At 43.7% G+C, this 21787-nt stretch overlaps 1 protein-coding gene across 1 annotated transcript in view; it reads left to right on the forward strand.

Annotated features, from left to right (window-relative positions):
- LOC126417013 (uncharacterized) overlaps window positions 1-21787 on the forward strand; it is a 311463-nt gene that overhangs the window by 163559 nt on the left and 126117 nt on the right. Inside the window, exons 4-5 of the mRNA XM_050084902.1 lie at window positions 16349-16475; window positions 16725-16980. Of these exons, the coding sequence (XP_049940859.1) occupies window positions 16349-16475; window positions 16725-16980 (383 nt within the window). The remainder of the gene's footprint in view (window positions 1-16348; window positions 16476-16724; window positions 16981-21787) is intronic.

Here is a 21787-nt window from a genome sequence, read left to right on the forward strand (position 1 = left end):
GATTTTACTAGACAGTAAATTACAGCGTCATCTGCAAACAATCTAAGACGGCTGCTCAGATTTTCACCTAGATCATTTATGTAAATCAGTATCAGCAGAGGGCCTATGACACTACCTCGCGGAACGCCAGATATCGCTTCTGTTCTACTCCCTACGAACTGTGACCTCCCTGAGAGGGAATCACAACTGAGACGATACTCCATATGCACGCAATTTGATTAATAGTCGCCTGTTAAAATGGGTCTGAGCACTATGGGACTTAACATCTGAGGTCATCAGTTCCCTAGAACTTAGACCTACTTAAACCTAACAGACCTAAGGACATCACATACATTAACGCCCGAGGCAGCATTCGAACCTGCGATCGTAGCGGTGGCGCGGTTCCAGACTGACGCGCCTAGAACCGCTCGGCCACAAAAGGCCGTCAGTCGCCGTTGAGGAACGGTATCAAAATGTCAAAATGCCTTAATAACGTCAAAACCTGAGCGGATTGCAGAAAAAAGATTTGTAACTGGCATCAACGTAACTAGAAAAAAATTGGCTTGTATAGAAACTGGATCGTTCAAGCCAGGCAAAACACTTCTACGACGCATAACTCGTGAGTATGAGGCCCGGATCCGGTCTGACAGGCAGAGCACATCGAGTGTATACAAAGAAGCGCGGAGTGCTTGGTCACAGGCTTCTTTCAATGGCAAATACGTGTACCGCTGCGTTAAATAAATTTCACCGGTTAATGCTCCGAGAGAGGCGTCGTACGTGTCTTGTGAAACTGCTTAGGAAATTCAAGAGCCGTCTTTCCAAGGCAGACACTTCGAATATTCTTCAGGCCGCAGTTGTTCATCACGTAGAGACGATGTGAGCAAAATCAGGTAAATAGCAGTCTGCATACAGGCTTTATTATAAGAGGCAGTCAAATTGAAACGTGACATCGCAGGTTCGAATCCTGCCTCGGGCATGGATGTTTGTGATGTCCTTAGGTTAGTTAGGTTTAACTAGTTCTAAGTTCTAGGGGACTAATGACCTCAGCAGTTGAGTCCCATCGTGCTCAGAGCCATTTGAACCATTTTTTTGAAACGTGACAAGAGGGGAAAAATCAAGTAAACTGTTTATTATTTCCAAAAGTAATCATCGTAACTGTTCATAAACTGTGAAACAAGACGGTCATTGCCTTCATGGAAAAAATGTTTGAGGATACCTACGTAAGCATCATTGTACTCAGACGTGCCCTTCTTCGTCCGAAGCAAATAGACGATCACGAACGTCTTTCTTTAGGGCACCAAAACCATAGAAATCACTCGGGGAGATTTCGGGTCTGTGGGGGACGTGTAAGGGCTTCCCAGTGAAACACATGGACCGGCCCACATCGTGCAAGATTGTTTCTAGCGTTCTGCAGAAATTCCTGTGAGAAGCCATTATACACCCGACGTATGGTACCGATCTCTCTCCATGCTTTTTCCATACCCTGAAGAAAGACATCCATGGACGTCGATTTGCTTCGGACGAAGAGGTGTACGCCTGGGTACAATTAAGGTTCCGAAGGAATCGCAAACATTTTTCCATGAAGTCGTTGGTCGTTTTGTCTCACTGTGGGATAACTTTTTTAACACTTATTAAGGCAATTACTTTCGAAATAATAAACAGTTTGCATACTTGTTTTCCATCTGTCACTTTTTCACTTGACTAACAGTTATTAAACGCATACATGAAGAGTTATGGGCACATGTTCAGTGGAAGAGACGTGTTTCACAGTAGCGCAGATGAACAAGTGTCCATAGTCTTAAGGTGTGCTTTTGACAGCCCGTGTCCATAAGACTTTTTTTTTAATTTTGGTCAATACTATCATCTGTGAACTTCTCGTTCACCATATGTATCAAAATGAAACAACGCTCGAACATTTCAAGTACGTTGATTTTCATTAATAAGCCATATTTATACTTTATTGAGCTGGACGCACATTTTTGAAACCGAGTTTAGAAAACCGATGTATGATAGTCGAAAAGACTAATCTTAGTTCAGATTAATCTCTTCTCATGTTAAGAAGTAGACACACCAGTCACAAAGTTCGCAGGAATATCCATTATTCCGTACAGAGTTCTGTTATAATCATGACAGGACTTTTAAAACACCTTACACGAACGCATGTAGATGAATTTTAATTTACATGATCATATCCCATCACCCCTGTCGGAGGCCTTCACCCCCACACTTTTTGGAGTCACAATTCCACAAATAAACTCTGTCTCGAAATCTGTCAGAAAATCCAGAGAGCTTGTGGCCGTATGTAAAAGTACACCAGCTGTAAAATATACTCAATACCTTCAGTGCAAGATACCAATGATGATATTACCGATGGCAGCGCCACTAAACCGGAGTTATTAAGCAATCTTCCCAAAATTCCTTTACAAAAGAAGACGAGGTAAATGTTATATAATTCGAAAGCAGAACAATTGGCAACATGACATATTCTCGGTGTAGCGAAGCAGCTTAAATCACTAAATAAAGGCAAGTTTTCCGGTCCAGATGGCACACCAGTTAGGTTCCTTCCAGAGAATGCTGATACGATAGCACTATACTTAGCAATAATACGCAACCGCTCGCTCGACGGCAGATTCGTATCAAAAGACAGGATAGTCGCACAGGTCACATCAATACTCAAGAAAGGAAATGGAACTAATCCGCTGAATTAAAGACCCATAGTACAGACGTGGATTTGCTGTGGGATTTTGGAACATATACTGTGTTCGAATAGTATGAATTAGCTCGAAGTTATATAGTTCTTGTGAAACACAACTGGCTCTTTACGCACACGAAGTAATGAGTGCTATTGACAGGGGATCTCAAATTGATTCCATATTTCTAGGGTTCCAGAAGGCTTTTGACACTGTTGCTCACAAGATATTTCTAATCAAATTATGTGGCAATGGAATATCGCTTCAGTTACGACTGGATCCGTATTTTCCCGTCAGAAGCTCACAGAGCTTACTAAATAATAATAATAATAATAATCGAGTAAATTAGTAGTGGTATCTGTCGTTCCCCAAGGAAGTGTTAAAGGCCCTGTGCTGTTCCTAACCTATTGAAAAGTCCCCTTTAAATTATTATTAACGACTGTGCTGGTAAACTTCTACGTTATTTGATTTTCAAACATCTGAGCAAAACTCAACGTACTCAGACAGTTTTATCTTTACTTATTCTGATCATCACTAAACTGACACACAATATTTTTTAGCGCAACGCAATCTGACTTTCAATAATCCTTACAAAAGAATGGCCCTGACTAACAATAACCTATACCTTTCATGAATCACTTACTTCAGAAAAATCTTCGTTACTCGAACTACTGCAATACAGCGAGCGCCAATACAGCCACCTCAATAAAAGATTCTAACTACTGAAGGCACTAACTACTGATAGGCATAGTTATCAAATGAGAGTTTGATAGAGAGCAAACAATGTATTTATCTTAATAGCATTCAAAAGTCATCATATATATATATATATATATATAATCAATTCATGACATTCATCTTTACAAATTTCATTCTTCTGCGGACACACGTCCAGATCGTCCGCTTATAGCAACCTCTCAAAACTCTGGCCTCTCTCTCTCCACATCTACCACTGCTGGCGGCTCACCTCCAACTGCGCAACGCTACACGCTGTTCACATCCAACTGCCCAACACTACAATAGCGAATATTACAACAATGCCAACCAGCCACAGACTGCACACAGCACAGTCAGTGATTTTCATACAGAGCACTACGTGACATTACCAACATAAAAACCTAAACAGCCTACTTACAATATGAGCAGCCATATTTGATTGTTTGCAAATGAAGCTGTCATTTGCCGTCTAGTAATGTTAAGAGAAAACGAAAACCAATTCCAAAATCATTTAAAGACGATATTTGTAGGGTGGCAATCGCCTCTGAATAAGGAAAAGTGTGACGTCATCCAGATGAGTACTGAAAGAAATACGTTAAATTTCGGCTGCCCGATAAATCACACAAAGTTAAACGCTGTCAGTATCTAGGAATTACAATGACGAATAACTTAAATTGCAACGACCATATAGATAATGTTGTAGGGAAGGCAAATCATGGACTGCTTTTTATTGGCAGAACCCTTAGAACGTGCAACAAGTCTATTAAAGAGACTGCCTTCACTACGGTTGTTCGTCCTCTGCTTGAGTATTGCTGTGCAGTTTGAGATCCTTACCATGTAGAATTGACGGAGGACATCGAAAAAGTCCAGTAAAAAGCAAGTTGTTTTTCATTATCGCGAAATAAGGGAGAGTGTGTCCCCAGTATGATAAGCGAGTCGGGATGACAATCATTACAACAAACTAGTTTTTCGCTGCGGCAACATCTTTTCACGAAATATCAAACACCAAACTTGTCCTCCGAATGTGAAAATATTTTACTGTGTCATCCTACATCGGGAGATATGGTCATCGTGAAACGATAAGAGAAATCAGAGCCAGTACAGAAAGATATAAGTGTTCATTTTCCAGCTGTTAAAGAGTGGCACAGTAGAAAAATAGTCCGAAGGTGGTTCGAAGAACCCTCTGCCGGTTTCTTAAATGGGAATTGCAGAGTGGTAGTGTAGATTTAGATCTCCAATTCAGTGCAGTCTGTACGTACCTTTTAATTTTTATACTATGCTGTCCTTCCATTCGTATCTCTCACGTCAATACATTTTCACCATAGCCTTCATATCTTTTTGTTTTTATTTCTACCAGACTACTTACCCGCACAGAGTCCTTAGTATTAACAGGGTGTCTCTTTCTCGCCAAACGCGTAGAAGAGAAGCCAGTCATCATTTCCCTTCCACTAAGTATCCGTCGCTCGTACCGACACCCAGCAGCTGGTATACAAAGAACTAGCTCACAGACTGGGGTTTCCTGCGAAAACCACACACCGCGCATCAGCAGTGCGGACCACACATTTATACTTCCTTCTGAGAATACTGTTTTGGCAGCCACTGTCTGTTGCTCATCATCTCGCCTCCCTTTCTCGAAGTTGACTCTTAGTTTCGGAAATTAATTAAATACCACACAAGGGGCTGAGCATCGGACTTTCCTCCCTTAGTACTATAAACATATAACATTTCACAAATATATCACAATTAGCAGTTCCGTAAATTCCTCGCAGTGACTTCTTCAGAAACGTGCCAGTAATCGTAGCTTCTCATTGCCACAGTCATCGTCCTGGCATATTAACCGAAACTTAAGTCATCGTTTTAGTAGAACAATAGCTGTGTGTGTTGCTTTGTCGAAAACTGACATTTGAGGCTGTCGCTGGGCGCAGAGTATGAGTTGATTCTCGAACAGAAGAAAACAGCATCCAGCCACTAATTTACACCCTTGTTCAAAATCTTAAATCTCCGAAAGATTTTCACAATTTCTTTGAAGCTTTGACACAACGTTGCATTCGAATACGCGCATGTTTATGTACATACTGGAGCAACATATGGTGTTGAAATACATATACTACACTTATTACATTTTTATTTATTATGTATATGTCTCAAAATTTGAAAGTAATCGGTGCAGAAATTTCGGAGATTTACAGTTGTGTACAAACGAACATTTAATTTTTTTATGTGGATTATGTGTTTTTGCCAAAAAATACTCCTGGACTGCACTGAGTAGCTTATGTAAATTAAAATAACAAAAATTGTATATTGTGTGGCCATTGTTAATGTAAAACGATATCAAATTAAACTGATATCAAAGTGTGAATAGAAACGGTACCCGAAAATGTTCTTACAACAGAGTGACACAGCAACGACATTTCCCCTTGTATGTAGTAAACTGTTCTGTTAAAAGTAATAAATACTTTGACAAAGGAGGGGGGGCGGGGCTGGCTGGGGACCATGAACTAAAATTTAGTAACAGCTTGTTGCTAAAATGAGGGATTAGGTGGGGCAGTGGGTCATGCGGATTTTCGAAAATTTCGAATAATATGAAAATACACCAAAAGATATAATTATTTGGTTGAATGCGATAAACATACGCTCTCGATATTTATTTTGATGTAAATATACGAACTATACGTTGTGTTCACGTACTGTGACCGGATATAAAAAAAAAAGAAAAAAAATGAAAAGACAGTAACTTTCGTTTATGTGTACCACGATCTTGCAGACATTTCACCAGCAGATATGAAACTTCCTGGCAGATTAAAACGGTGTGCCGGACTGAGACTCGAACCCGAGACCTTTGCCTTTCGCGGGCAAGATTCGCAGGAGAGCTTTTGTGAAGTTTGGAAGGTAGGAGACGAGATACTGGCGGAATTAAAGCTGTGAGGACGGGGGTAGCTCAGTTGGTAGAGCACTTGCCCGCGAAAGGCAAAGGTCCCGGGTTCGAGTCTCGGTCCGGCACACCGTTTTAATCTGCCAGGAAGTTTCATATCAGCGCACACTCCGCTGTAGAGTGAAAATTTCACCAGGATTTTGTGGACGAAGTCGTTTCCGTTTGGCGTTCTAAATAAACCATTATTTTGCTGCCTCTGTACATGTCGTCATGTCTGTAGATTGAACGCCAACTTTGTGAACTGACCCGTCACCACAAGCGTCATTTGCTGTAGAAAATCATATGGCTACAATTTCATCATCGGAGGTAGCCATTAACACCCGTATCTGCGATCTCCTACGGGGCGCCATTGTCACAGTTCCTTTACTCACTGTGCAAACTGCGTCAGCGGACTCTCAAATGTCTGGCCTTAGTGCATCTAACATTTTGTTCGTGGGCACAGCCATCTACTTTTCCTTCTAGATCATTTTACACTCGCAGCAGTCCTGCGCTGTACAGAACTGTAAAACGCAATGTTACCTTGATAACTGACACCACGCCATGTCCGTGTATGACAATGATTGAATTTAAATATTACGATTGTCTTCGTAGATTGCTGCCGCTATTACTACCGAAGTACCAAGTACTGTACAATCACTGTACAAAAGCAGTGCAATAACGAACCGGAGATCCGAATTGATCAGGGCTGAATAAACGAGGATACTCTGTACCACCATAAACTGCTAAACTTAAGCATTCTGGTGTGCTAGATGTTGATATAATGTCGACTCTAGTCGAAGCAGAACAAACATTTTATCAGCTTGTGGAGGTATACATAGAACATTACATACTCGCACAGCAACTTGAAGTGGTACACATAAAAGCACCGGGACCATCTGACTGCCGTGTCATCCTCAGTAGACGATGCGCATAGGAGGGACGTGGGGTCAGCACACCGCTCTCCCGGCCGTTATGACGGTATTCTTGATCGAAGCCGCCACTATTCGGTCGAGTAGCTCCTCAATTGGCAACACGAGGCTGAGTGTACCACGAAAAATGGCAACAGCGCATGGCGGCCTGGATGGTCACCCATCCAAGTGCCGACCGCGCCCGACAGCGCTTAACTGCGGTGATCTCACGGGCACCGATGTATCCACTGCGGCAAGGCCATTGCCTCGGTATATACAAAAATATCACACCGGACATCTCTTAGACAAACCATGTTTTGTAGTACTAGATCTGTTCTTCAGGTCGTAACAAGTCAACAACAAAACCAGTACAGTAATCAAGAGGGTGTTTCTTTCCATAGTAATTGTTAGGGGCTTTTCTTATGTATCATCTCCATAATTAGCTACACTAATTTTTATAAAGTACCTTGTCACAAACAATAGACATCTGTTTTTATCTCTGGCCCTTAGTCGTTTACAAAATAAACGTAGCCAGACACCTATTAGTGAATGTAAATTATGGGTGTGTCTACTTTTCGCCTTTGTGACGGCTAGGACTCTGCTAAGGGCATTTTTCGATGAGGTGTCTGAATGTCTGTGAGGGAATGGCAGTCGTTTTTTTTTCTCAGTAGCAGACCCGGAGTAGGTGCTGACGTTTGGCGCTGGGCTATGGGGCAAAATCGACCTTCTATCACACCCCAAAGGTCTCCCATTGGACTCAGGCCGGACTTAGGGCAGACCAGTCCATTTCAGAAATGTTGTTGTCCACACATCATTGCCTCACACATGCTGCTTCATGACACGCCGCACTGTCGTGCTGGTACGAACAGTCATCGTCTCCGTATAGTTCCTCTATTGTTCGCATTACACAATTGTGTGTTCATATATTTCCTCATTTAGCTTTTCCTTAAATGCAATAAGGGAACCATACCATAACACGAAAAACAGTCCCGTACCGTAACACCACCTCCTGCATACGTCACTGTTTGCACATGTGATGACATGTAACGTTCTCCAGGCATTCGTCAAACCCAAACCCTTCCATCGGATTGCCACAGAGCGTAGCTTAATCATCGCTTCAAATCACTCGCTTCCAAAAGTTCACTGTCAAGAGGGTCGCTTCTACACCACCTCAAGCCTCGCTTTGTACTGACTGATGTGTGACTCATGAGTAGCTGCTCGACCATTGTACCCCATTGTTTTTAACTCCCTAAAGACAGTAATTGTGTTAGATGGACTGTTGGTAGCACTGTGAAACTCACACGTGATTCCTCCCGCTGTTTTCAAAAAAAAAATGGTTCAAATGGCTCTGAGCACTATGGGACTCAACTGCTGAGGTCATTTAGTCCCCTAGAACTTAGAACTAGTTAAACCTAACTAACCTAAGGACATCACAAACATCCATGCCCGAGGCAGGATTCGAACCTGCGACCGTAGCGGTCTTGCGGTTCCAGACTGCAGCGCCTTTAACCGCACGGCCACTTCGGCCGGCCCCCGCTGTTTTCATGTGATCTTTTACAAGCATACTCCGCAGTGCTCGACGGCCCCTCTCCGTCAGTTCATGAGGTCTGTTTGGTCTTGGTTTATCTGTTGTTTCTTCGCGTTTCCACTTCATAATCATATTGCCAGCAGTCGACTTGGAAAGCTTTAGAAGGGCTGATGAAATGTCCAGGATGAATTTGTTACTCAGGTGGCATCCAACGACTAGTCCAGGCTCCAAGTCACTGAGCTCTCCGCATTCTGCTGTTACTGCTTATTCACTGTCAACACTATACTCCCTGCCTCCTATTACACCGGTAGGTCCGCCTCTCCAGACGCATTGAGTCGATTCCGCATTACGTAGGGGTGGCTGAATGCTTTTGATCAAAAAGTTTGGGCACCGATGTAGACCCCACAGATAATCTCTCTTGCCTTGAACATCGATTCGTGTATGAGATGCTAATTGATGGGTAACAGCCCATGGTTTTATTCTTTGATCTATGGGGTCAGGGGGAAGCGGGGTGGGGTGGAAGGTAGGGGGGGGGGTGGGATGGATACAGAAGAGATGACGCCACGTCGCATCCGGGAAAGCACAAATATCGAAGGAATGGCGGGATGTGATTATTTTGTCAACATACAGCAAATAACGAGGGCGTAACGAAGCGTTGCAATGTTGCCAGGCGGCCACCGGCTGCGCGTCTCCAGTGATGGATGACGTGTTCTGGAATTTCATTCTCCAGCCAGATAAACGACAGCCGTCGACATTCCCCCTCCTACAAAGCTAGCGCGTAGTGACGTTGAGCCAATATGTTCGGCATTGTGTCGCATTTTGGAAGGGCTTTATCAAATTTTCTTTTATGCTTTTCCTCTCCCGAACCCCTCGCCACACGTGGAGTCTCCAAGAACTGCATTGCTTATATTCGTAGCGCCTTACGAGTATTGTCCACGGTAGACACGTAACGTGATACGAATAAAACCAACGGTAGCCCTAAGCAGTGCACAAGAAGACACAGGAAGATTTAAATCAATGCCTTTCCGACTATACGTGGGAAGCCTATCGTCAGAGATAGGATAGCAAACACAAAGTAAAAGCGATTTTTCGCCCTCCACCAAAGACAACAGATTCTTGGGTTGCGTCAAGGATGATCTGATGCCGGTGAAGGTGATATGATGCTCCGAAAGGCTGAGTTTACAGGATCCCATGCAGCGGAGGCCTTTCATACATCAGACAGACGACTCGAACAGTCCGTGAGAGATGTGCGGAACACCGTAGACACTCCTGCCTCTCACAGCCAAATAAATCAACTATGGGACAGGATTGTATTGATACTGGTCATTCTATGTTGTACGAAAACATCGAAATTTTAGAGTCTACTTTATCTTTCTGGGACTCGCTGGTGAAAGACGCGATTGAAATTCGCTTTGATGACTTCAGCTTGTATAGGTCATAAAATCCGATGCTTTCTGTAACAAACTTACAAAGACGTCGCGAAGTGTAAATGACAGTGATACATCGACATCCCGGAGTGCGTATGTGTACTTCTTTGCCTTCAGTCAACGTGTCTGGACGCCTATGTATCTCTGGCCGCGATCCGCGATATTATAAGGACGGAGAGAGTACTCGAGCGTCAGTCTTCCGGCTCGCTCTGAAGATGCCAGAATGATACACAGCCGACATATTAGAAGAAGCTGAATTTATGCAGCTACACACACAAAATTTACTGGAGCAATCATTGCTTTGCGAAAAAATGAAGATGCGGATTTTCACTTTTGCTACATATGTCCTTTCCGCATCTTGTAGTTCATGTATTTTCTGTGCTGCTTTGCTGCTTTAAAACAGTTCGCTTTTTTTAGATTGGAGCTATCAGATAGTTGCACAATATGCACTTCTCGTTTGTTTCCCGTTACTTCTTCTCTGATCACCGATCATGTCTGTGTCTGTTCCGTGTTTGTTTCTGTGTAAGGGTCCTCCAATGGTTCCTGTTCTTGTCTCTATCTGTGTTCTGGAAATATATAAACACGTAATTGCTGTTCTGGGGCATTCATCCTTCGCAAGAATGCTTAAAACCGAGGGATCTCATCAGGAAGACCACGGCCGATTTTCTTCCTTATCTTTCCCCACCTATGCTGTTCCTCCGTCTCGAACAACTTCGTCATCGGTGGGGTATCAAATTCCGACGTTATTTCCTTCTTCTCTTCCTGACTCTTATCGTGGAGTAGTGTCTCTTCCAGCCTTAGTAAGCATTCGTAGACTATTGGGAAGTGTTGGCTGCCGCCTCCTGTGAGTCGTGTAACCGCCGCTTGCCGGAGCGAGCGGGTCTTTCCCAAACGACGGAGGCGCCGTGTCGCGCCAGCCACCTGTTGCAGCGCGCGTGCTCTCACTCCGATATTTGCGAAGGGAACAGCACGCGAGGCAGCGCGCCACGCCGGCCGGGCAGGCAGCCTCGCAGGAATCCTACAACTCACGGCTAAAACGATAACTACACGCCGGCGAGCCAGAAACGCTAATCACATTCACACGCGACGTCTTCCGATCTCAGCGGATGTTTGTTGTGTTGTGGTCTTCAGTCCGGAGACTGGTTTGATGCAACTCTGCATGCTACTCTATCCTGTGCTGTGCAAGCTTCTTCATCTCCCAGTACCTACTGCAACCTACATCCTTCTGAATCTGCTTAGTGTATTCATTTCTTGGTCTCCCTCTACGATTTTTACCCTCCACGCTGCCCTCCAATACTAAATTGGTGATCCCTTGATGCCTCAGAACATGTCCTACCAACCGATCCCTTCTTCTAGTCAAGTTGTGCCACAAACTTCTCTTCTCCCCAATCCTATTCAGTACCTCCTCATTAGTTACGTGATCTACCCATCTAATCTTCAGCACTCTTCTGTAGCACCACATTCCGAAAGCTTCTTTTCTCTTCTTGTCCAAACTATTTATTGTCCATGTTTCACTTCCATACACGGCTACACTCCATACAAATAGTTTCAGAAACGACTTCCTGACACTTAAATCTGCATTCGATGTTAACAAATTTCTCTTCTTCAAAAACGCTTTCCTTGCCATTGCCAGTCTACATTTTATATACTCTCTACTTCGACCATCATCAGTTATTTTGCTCCCCAAATAGCAAAATTCCTTTACTACTTTAAGTGTCTCATGTCCTAATCTAATTCCCTCAGCATCACCCGACTTGATTCGACTACATTCCATTATGGATGTGGGTAAGGAATACTTTCGCCTCGACGTTGAACCTCATCTATAGCGGACCGAATGTCAGCGAACACAATCGAACGAGCATTCGCAGACAATTCGCCAGTATTCGGTATCATTCGCTCGTATCGATGTACAGGCGTTAATGCCACAGAGAACGGAAAGGGACTCGAGAGGGCGAGTATCAACCCTACGGTCTACGTATTGTTGTATTTTTGGCGCTAAATTCATTGATACACAGGTTTCACTCAGGAAACACTATTTATGATCGAGATGTAAAACTGTGATGTTCAGGATTATTTCGTATGGCGAGCGTTCTGTTGGTGTCGAAGCAAATAAAGCAACAAAGCAAAAGAAACATGTAGGCTGCAACAAAACGAACAGCCTCAATTAAAAATAATGTCGCATGCGAGATGATTAAAATATAACATGAACCGCAAAAGTAACAACACACTTCCCTGGAGCACAAGGACTCTCCATCTAACGTAATATGGAGCGTCCAACCTACCAAGGAACCCTCAATTTCGCTTGATGCCTCATGCAATCTCACCTTCGATGATTAGAATGGGTTACCATTAGCATGAAGAGAGGACCAAAACCTCAGTGTGCGGTGGACCAAGCTCTATAGCCGTCCCAAACGTTAAATTAAAAGTAATCCAGGGCGTGTCAAAAGTAAACGGCATAATTTCAGATACCTTTTCCACATATGCAGACAAATAAAAAAAAAATCTTCGGTATAGCATGCTCCGAAAATGATTTATTGCAGCCTACAAAAGAGTGGTATTCATCGAACTGATTTTCTTCCAGTACGTAGTTGCCATTTACAAAATATGTTAAAAATGCCTACGTCCTCATGTTGATTAATATGGTTTCTGCTGGTTGTTCGCGTCTTTCCTGCACGATATTTCAACTGCGTGACTCGCAGTCTTCTTCAGGTGCCCGGCCGGAGTGGCCGAGCGGTTCTAGGTGCTACAGTCTGGAACTGCGCGACCGGTACGGTCACAGGTTCGAATCCTGCCTCGGGCATGGATGTGTGTGATGTCCTTAGGTTAGTTAGGTTTAAGTAGTTCTAAGTTCTAGGGGAATGATGACCTCAGAAGTTAAGTCCCATAGTGCCCAGAGCCATTTGAACCATCTTCTTCAGGTGCTGTCTGATACTGATTCCAGTGTGGAACGAGACCGGTATTTATGCCTACCTTGTGTTAAGCGTTCCCTCTGCCGTCCGCGCCGCGTCTGGCGCTCTGTCTGTGGTGTGCGCCGACCAATAGCATTTCCTTCTAGCCGCGGCTGTTCCGCACGCTGTGCGCGTACTTTGTGGTTGTTATCCGTTGTCAATACAGCTGAGTTAAGTTCTGAATGGCGTCCAAGCTGTGCTAGACGTTTTCTCTTCCGATTGTTGTTATTTGAGTCCTGTGAATTAGGACGTTCTGTTACCGTGGTCCCCAGGAGCGGCTGAAGCGTCATTTTCAAGCCGATTGTGTTCAGATCGTCGCTCGAGACTCGGAAGAGCGTCCTCAGATACTTTGTCAGTTGTCTGAGGTGCCATTTTATGTAAGTCCTTAGTTACATGTACTGGGCTGTCATCTCTAATTTCATTCTTATACTTGTGTCCCTTGGGGTCTGGATGTTGTCTACCTTGCGCCTTCAGAAGATCGAGTGCTGGGTTCCAGGCCGAGCTCAGCTTGAAACCGGTGTTTCCACAACCTTACTCTCAATAGATTTTTTGATGACGCTGTCCCAGTATCTCGATGTTTGTGTTAAAATCTTGGCATGATTATACTTCATAGAATGATTGAGTTCGAAACAATGTTCGGCAATCGTTGACTTGGTTGCCTGTCTCAGTCTTGTGTGCCTTTGGTACTTTTTGCACCTGATGTCAACGGTCCTGGTCGTCTGGACGATGTGTGCCAGCCCACATTCACATGGTACGTGGTAAACGCCCGGTTTCTGTAGACGAAGGTCATCCTTCACACTCCCTATCAGAGCCTTAATCTTGGTGGGTGGATGGAACACGCTTTTATGTTTGCGAAGAATTCTGCTGATTTTGGCAGATATCGGCCCAACATATGGCAAATCTGCAACCTTTTGCGTTTCTGCGTGTATCTCTTCAGGAACCTCTCGTGGGGAAACGGGGCGCAGCGCCTTTTGAAGATCTCGAGAAGAGTACCCATTTTTGGAAAACACGGATTGTAGATGTTCTATCTCCGTCGCCAAATTATCAGGATCTGACAGAGCTCGTGCGCGATGTACCAGTGTTATGTGCCGGGTGGTGGTAATTGCTGGCCTGCTGGTACAAGTCGGTGTGAGTGGGTTTGCGGTACACACCGTGACTGAAGGTACCATCTCCCTTCCTCCTAACTAGTACATCTAGGATAGGGAGCAGTCCTTCCTTTTCCAGTTCCATGGTGAATTTAATGTTAGGGCGGCATGAGTTTAGGTGGTCGAAGAAAACATCGTGGATCCTGATGCAGCTTGGAATTCCCGTGTGGTGGTCTGGATAGATGGCTGCCTGTTACACATTAAGACCCTCTTCACCAGTCGGCGGTCTCTGTCAGTCAACAGGCGAGGTCGGCCTGTACGCTTTTATGCTGTACGTGTCCCTTCACGTTTCTACTTCACTATCACATCGGAAACAGTGGACCTAGGGATGTTTAGTAGTGTGGACGTATGACACAAGTGACATGCAATCACCTAACCACTTTGGAAGTCCGTGAGTTCCGCGGAGCGCCCGATTCTGCTCTCTCACGATGTCTGATGACTACTGAGGTCGCTGATATGGAGTACCTGGCAGTAGGTGGCAGCACAGTGCACTTGATATGAAAAACGTTTGTTTTTGGGGTTTCCGGATTCTCTTGATCACGTAGTGTATTTGTCATAATACAAGTACAGAAATACAGGAGCAATATTTTAACTTATATAACTGTAGTCAACAAAAACCATTTCTCATTTTTTTACATTTTTTAAAACGAATATAACGAAATTGTATTCATGACAGAAGTCGTTCGGTATTGACCTCTGTATCTTAGACTATCCATTTATGGGATCAGATGTTGCAAAGTGTCCTGTAAAACTGCGTGTGGTGTTCAAGAAGATATGGCAGCATCGTCGACAGGTCCTTACTGTCCTGTAATTGATAAAGATGGCCGGTATTTCAGATGAAGTACGTCATGGCATATATCTGCCAAGAGATTTTCTCTCTTAAATACAGTGACATTCCTCCATTCTTCTGCTTCGGGGTAAGAATTTTTAATAGCTACTTGAGATGGATGAGCAGCTTTATACTCTAAGTTTGAAAATCTGACACGCATGAATTGACAATGTTTCAGCAGCATCTTTAAAATCAAATACGTCAGCTGCATCATTGAAATTACATGGAATAGGTTCATAGCTTTAGCAGACAGATTTGCTGAGGGAAGTACTGCTTGTCACAAAGACCATGAATGTTGGCATGTTTTCTCCACATCTGACGCTGGAAAATTTGTGTACATAGACAATTCATCCATCCCGCGAATCGATAACGTTGATAATTTTCTCCCTTATCGACATTGGTACTGACAAGATATCAGTTCCCGGAATTCCAAGACTTCCGAGAATATTTTAATTCTAAATCTGAAGTCGCATGAAAAATGAAAAAAGAAATTTTTTCGTTTGCTGTAATTACGAATTAACAAATTTGGGAATTTTTCCTTTCCTTGTGCTGTGAAACCTTGATTCTTCCAAATCTCGTGTTTCTAGGTCTTCGGGAAGTACCCTATATTTTTCAATGGATGAGACTGCAAGTATCAAAATATGACATGAATGGCCGCCTCTTCTGATTGCACTGACTTAGAAGCCAAGGGACCATATACCTTATTATGTGACGTAAATTTCAATTTGTACGTCTACCGGTTCATGAGAAGAAAGGGGCCTTAACAGACGGACGGACAGTCAGTCAGATAACAAACTACAAAAGAAGTTTTCGCGTAAGTTAATTACAAATTAACGGTTTTAGGGCTTTTTCCTTCATTTTCAGTGTGAAACTGCGCTTCGTGCTTAGTTCAATGATTCTAGGGCAACGGGGAATTCCCTGTAGGTTTTCTTGAGTGAGTTTGTATCAAAATATGTCACATAAGTAGCCATAGCCATTGATTTCATTGATTCAGAAGCTTATATTTATTATACCGCCAAAGGCCTAGCGACATCTGCCTGTTGCTGAGAAAAAGGGTTTTTAACAGTCTGTTGTCTGTCAGGCAGACAGACGACAGAGTGAGCCCTTACCGATTGAGGTACGGAACCCTAAAAAAGTAGTGCATAGAACTTTTATATTTTCATCCTTCAGTTGAGGCACAGGCGAATTGTTTGGTTAGTGGAAGAATTACATGTCACGAACGGAGAACGAATGGGTGAGCTCGTGTGTTCGCCGGACTGTCCGCAGGTGCCACCGCGAGGCGGCACGGGTACGGGGGAGGACGTGTCGGAGGCGGCGCCGCCCCCGCGGCTGCACCGGCGCAGCACTCGCGGCTCCCGCCACAAGCGCAAGAGCACCAGCAGCAGCGGCGGCGGTGGCGGCACGACGTCGGGGGCGGCGCCGGGGGCGGCGTCTGCGGTTTCCAAGGGCAGGGCGGCGGCGGCGGCCACCGTGGGGTCCCCCGCGCCCGACCTGCGCGTCGACTACTTCTCGGAAGACGGCGCGGCCCCCGTGCTGCCGCCACCGCACCTGGACGCCAGCCAGACGCCCACCGCCGACGTCGACGTCAGCGTCAGCGCCGCCGCCGGCGGTGGGGCGGCGGCGGCGGCGGCGGCGGCGGCAGTGGCGGGGGGCGGCGCTATAAGTAGCGGCGCGGCGGCGCCCGTGGTGAACACGACGGCCAACCCGCTGCAGGCGATCGTGGCCGGCCGACACCCCAACCAGCAGCCCACGGCCATCGTAGTGCAGCCCGGAGCCAACCCAGGTGTCGCCACGGTGCTGCTCAAGGACGCGCGCGCTCAGCGCGAGGAGAACATGAAGCAGCTGCTCGACGTCGCCAACAACCTCACGCTGCAGGAGCTGCACGACTTCGAGATGAGGTACGGCTCGCGTCGCGTGTGCGCTAGAGTGCCGGCGACTGCACCGTGGCCCCTGTGGTCAGTTTACCAGTATCCCAGCGTCCCAAAGCCGCAGTTACTGCCATTTTTCCAGTTTGTGGTAGGGTTCGCTACTGGTGAATAGCAATTACTTTTATTCTGTAGGCGCAAGTCCTCCCTGGCATCGCGCTACAAAGCGTCGAATGTTAGCCAGGTACACTCCTCAATTATCGCATCGTACGCAGATCACTACCCAGTTGAAGGGGGTCCCAAAAGTAATGTACCCAATTGAGCAACAAGAAAATTGTTTTGTTAATGGCATCGCAACTGAAATGTTTATTTATGAAAAAAAATTAGCCACATGTCGACCATTTAAGTTTTGACAGCAAAGAAACCATAGTACAACATGTTGCACGAGTTCTGAAGCTCTCTTGTCTAAGTTCGCAAATTACAGTGCTAATGACATCTCGGAAGGCAACAAGTGTCCGTACTTCATTTCTATAGACACTCTCCTTCTGAAAACTCCGAAGAAGAAAAAAATCAGAGGCCGCGAAATCCAGCGGCCAGCTAATGATATTCATAGGAAAAATCTTAACGTGCTGTAACTCATCCCCGAAGGATATGCCTTACAAGCCGTCTGTTCGACCGACTCTTGAGTACTATTCATCAATCTGCGGTATTTACCAGCTGGAACAGATAAGACAGAGAAGTGTCGCGTTTCGTCACGGGATGGTTTAGTCGGCGGAAGAGCATCACAGAGATGCTCAGCGAACTCCAGTGGCAGACGTTACAAGAGAGGCGTTGTGAATCACGGAGAGGTTTATTATTGAAATTTCGAGGGAGTACTGGCAGGGAAGAGTCGGATAACATATTAGTGCGTCCCACCTACACCTCACGAAATGACCACGACGAGAAAATTCGAGAACTTAGAGCTAATACTAGGAAAGGGCCAAACACGAGATGCGACATTATCCCACACCAAACTGTAGCACTTTGCTTGTGGAGAGCTCGTTCGCGTATAATTTTTGGCTGTTCTGTGACCCAAATGCGGCAATTCTGTTTGTTAAAGCCACTGACATCAAAATGAGCTTCGTCGCTCATCGTAAGTTTCTTGTGAAAACTGGGTTCTTCTGCCAATTACATAAATTGATATGCAAGCTCCGTCGTTCATAACTTTCTTGTGAAAACTGGATTCTTCTGCCAACATGAGAAATTCATATGCAAGCAACAGTCTTTTTGACAAGTCAGTGGGGAGTTTTCTTTGGAGAATGTGAATTTCATAGGGGGACGTGCGTGCGTTATCTGTGGCCGACCCGATCCTTACCGCTAACTAGTGAGCGTTCCAGCTTTCAGGGTAAGCGGTCGACTGCTTGGTCGTTGAAGTTTAAACATACTTTCATTACGTTTACATAATAGTCTGACATAAAGTATTTGGTGATTATTATTAAATGCTTTAACTTGCTGCATTTTGCCTTTATAAATCTTATAAAGTTAAGTTACTTCCTTACTCTGTGAATCATCATCACGATGGAAATGGTGGGCGGTTACAAAATTATACTCCTAACGCAGATACAAAACTGAGCGGCAGGTAAAAAAGGTTGATTACCCCTGCTGTAGGGGACCTGCCAAAAATCGTGTGTAACGAGGATTTGGCTGTGTCATGTTCTGGAGACAGACGATGAGATGACGTCTTTCATTGATGCGCGGGCTTTGTCAGTCCTCCCTGGGTCCCGCGAGGATTTTGGACGTCCACGTCTGAGTCAATCTGCAATATTACCAGTTTCACGGAACTCACTCACGCGTTTTCGTAAGATGTGTTTTGATGACGCAGTACGAACATTAAATCTTCTTTTGTACGCCCTCTGGGCTTGTACAACACTTTGCCCATGTGTGAAGTACAGTTCAACTGCAGCAGTACGGCCCTCATTACTCCATTTATTTGCAATTAATGTTCAATATCACAGCAAAAACCTGTAAGAATGGAAAAGTCTATAATTAATATATTAACCGTTTTATTTGCATTTCAAATGCGTAAGCTAATTTTGGGACACACTGAACCTGGGAACTGATCGTCTGTACGGATCTCGTGAGTATCTGTATATTGCTGTAGCTGCCAGTCCTCTGTTTCTTTACTGCTGCACTCAGACATACGGCGGTGCTGTTCCAAAAGGAAACAGTTTAAGAGTAAGGTAATACGCTGTGAGAAATATTGAAAATTGCGCGTATATAGCGAGGGAAGCACGGCCTATAGATATTGGTGGGGTTAGAACTACCCAGTTTAGTTAGCAGTTTGGTCGTGATTGTGAAATTTTAGTAAAATATTGAAATTCGGCCCAACGACATTTGAGAGAGCATCGAATGCAAAGTAAGACGGCGATTGTTTAGTCCGATGGTTATACTGTGTCTTTAAAATGGTAAAGTATTAGACTTTCTCAAAGATTTGTGTATATTTTAAAAATATAGTAGTTCCACCGCCAAAACCTGCTAAAAAAGAGTTCTTTATTGTAACCGGTTTCAATGCTCAGGTCATCACCAAGTAAGTATATTAAAGTCATTTAAAACACCTTGCGCGATAATATTACAGCTTTGTCGTGAAACAGTATAAAATCCATCACAGATTAACACACCAGATAAACAGTGACTGGTACTAAAACTTGTTTTCACATGGGACTCGCCTTCAGAAACATAATTTTCCTTCTTTTAGCCACACATGTTTCACTGAAGTTAGAGCATAATTTTCTTTCTACTGAATAACAGCAAAATATCTCATTACTGTCTGTTCATATTTAAATTTCATTTTGAAAAAAAAGTATCTGCAAATTTGAGAACAGACAATATTTTTTATAAATACCTTGTTACCACATGCCGAGATTTTTCCTGGTTTTCTGAGCTATGCATTACAAGTGTTTTCCTCTCACAGTTTGTCGTCTGCAGCCATAGAGAACGTAATGTAGAACTTTCACTGTCACCGTTTACAAAACAGTTTACTGTCACTGTTTTCATACGTTCGTAAACAGTGAAAGTGTATGTTCAAAAAGTCTAGTTTCTCACAGTGAAAATATTGGAGAAACCAGAAAAAATAAGTGAAACATATTGCGCTCTCTTATCTGTTTTCAAACTTTTTTAAATACAAACTTAAAAACGTAAATTTATATATGTGCAGATAGTAAAGGGAAGGTCACTTGCAACAGTGACCGAAACGACGGTAGTTTTACATATTGACAATGCGGTCACAAACTCAGAAAAAATTTATTGGCTGTGACATGAGCCACGGTGGCCTACATTTACAGAAATTTTTATGTTATTTAATAGAAAGAAAATAAAAAAATCTGCTGATAATGTAGTAACTTCAGCGGAACGTATGTGGGCGTAGCAAGAAAAATTGTGTTCGCTCAAGGTGGATCCCATACAAAAACAAATTTGTGTAAACAAACACGGAAACAAGAGCTTCAACCCCAAAATGAGTTTGTGGAGCTTTTTGTTATTGACAATGTAGCATATTTTACTACTTGGCACCAGTGACCTAGTATGTATTTTATGCTACTTTACACCATAGGTGCAATATTGCCACATAAGCTGCTTCAAAAGACTTTAAATTGTCTGATGATGATCTGAGCATTATTTATTATCAGGTACTGTCCGTGGTACCATACCCATTTAATTCTTACGAACTGCAGGGCATCACCTTCACAATATAGATTGTATTTCTACCTGAAGACGGGAACATAGTCTCGAAACGCATCGTGTGACTTATGGTCTGATCACGAATCTCAAGTGGTTGAGCCGAATTTTAATATTTTACCAACATCTGTGGACTTGATTTTTGATGATTTGAAGTACGTGGAGAAAAACTAACATTTTCTTTCATCTCCATTCTTGTAACTACTACTAGCTGATGAACCCGGCATTGCCTAGGATTAATTTTGCCGATTTTCTATTAGAAACTGAAAGAAAACATGAAATGTGGTTGTAGTTTAGCACGGAGAAATTTCATTTCCATATATTTGTGGAAACACCTGTGAAATTATGAAACTGTCGTACAAAGGAATATGCATAATGTACAAATGTGTACGTATAGCTGCTTCGCGTGTGTACAACGCGGTTTTGTAAACGTGTCTATGGCAACGCCTCTTCGTAGTTCTCTAGACAGTCATTGTTTTCGCTTACAGCCGTTTGCGCTTCGCAGTTGAAAGCTGGCAAAAGATCTGCCAGGTGCCAGGGATTTCCTTAAGCTGACTCGACTGCAGGGGCGTCTTAGTAATAAAGAATAAAAATGCATTAAAATTTCATGCATGATGTGGTATTTTTTTCACCCATCCCAGAGTTTATGACATCATATCTCTTGTACTATTTGACGTACAATAACATATTCGTGTAGGTACATTCAGCGGCATATGTGAATATTGGCTGCGAAATATGTTACAAATAGAGTTAGTTGCACAGAAGTAAAAAATTTAAAAGCGGTAATGTTAGAGGCTTCTCAGTGTTTATGACGTCATATCTCCTGATCTGTGTGTCATACAATGATATAAGTTTGTAGGTACATTCAGCGGCATAAGTGGACACTGTTTGCTGAATGAGTCGTAAGTAGATTTATTAGCAAAGAAGTAATAAATTTAAACGTCATACATATTGCGACAGTTTTTCAGACATTTCATTTTTTGTGATATCACATTTCCTGTATTATGATAGGGAGATGGTTCTTGCCCCAACAGCGATTGTTACCCGACAATAGTGGACATGTGTATCAAGTTTGGTACAAACGGTCCAGTGATTTAGGAGGAGATATGGAACATACATATGTACATTT

Source organism: Schistocerca serialis, chromosome 8 (assembly GCF_023864345.2).
Source record: "Schistocerca serialis cubense isolate TAMUIC-IGC-003099 chromosome 8, iqSchSeri2.2, whole genome shotgun sequence".
Lineage (NCBI taxonomy): Eukaryota > Metazoa > Arthropoda > Insecta > Orthoptera > Acrididae > Schistocerca > Schistocerca serialis.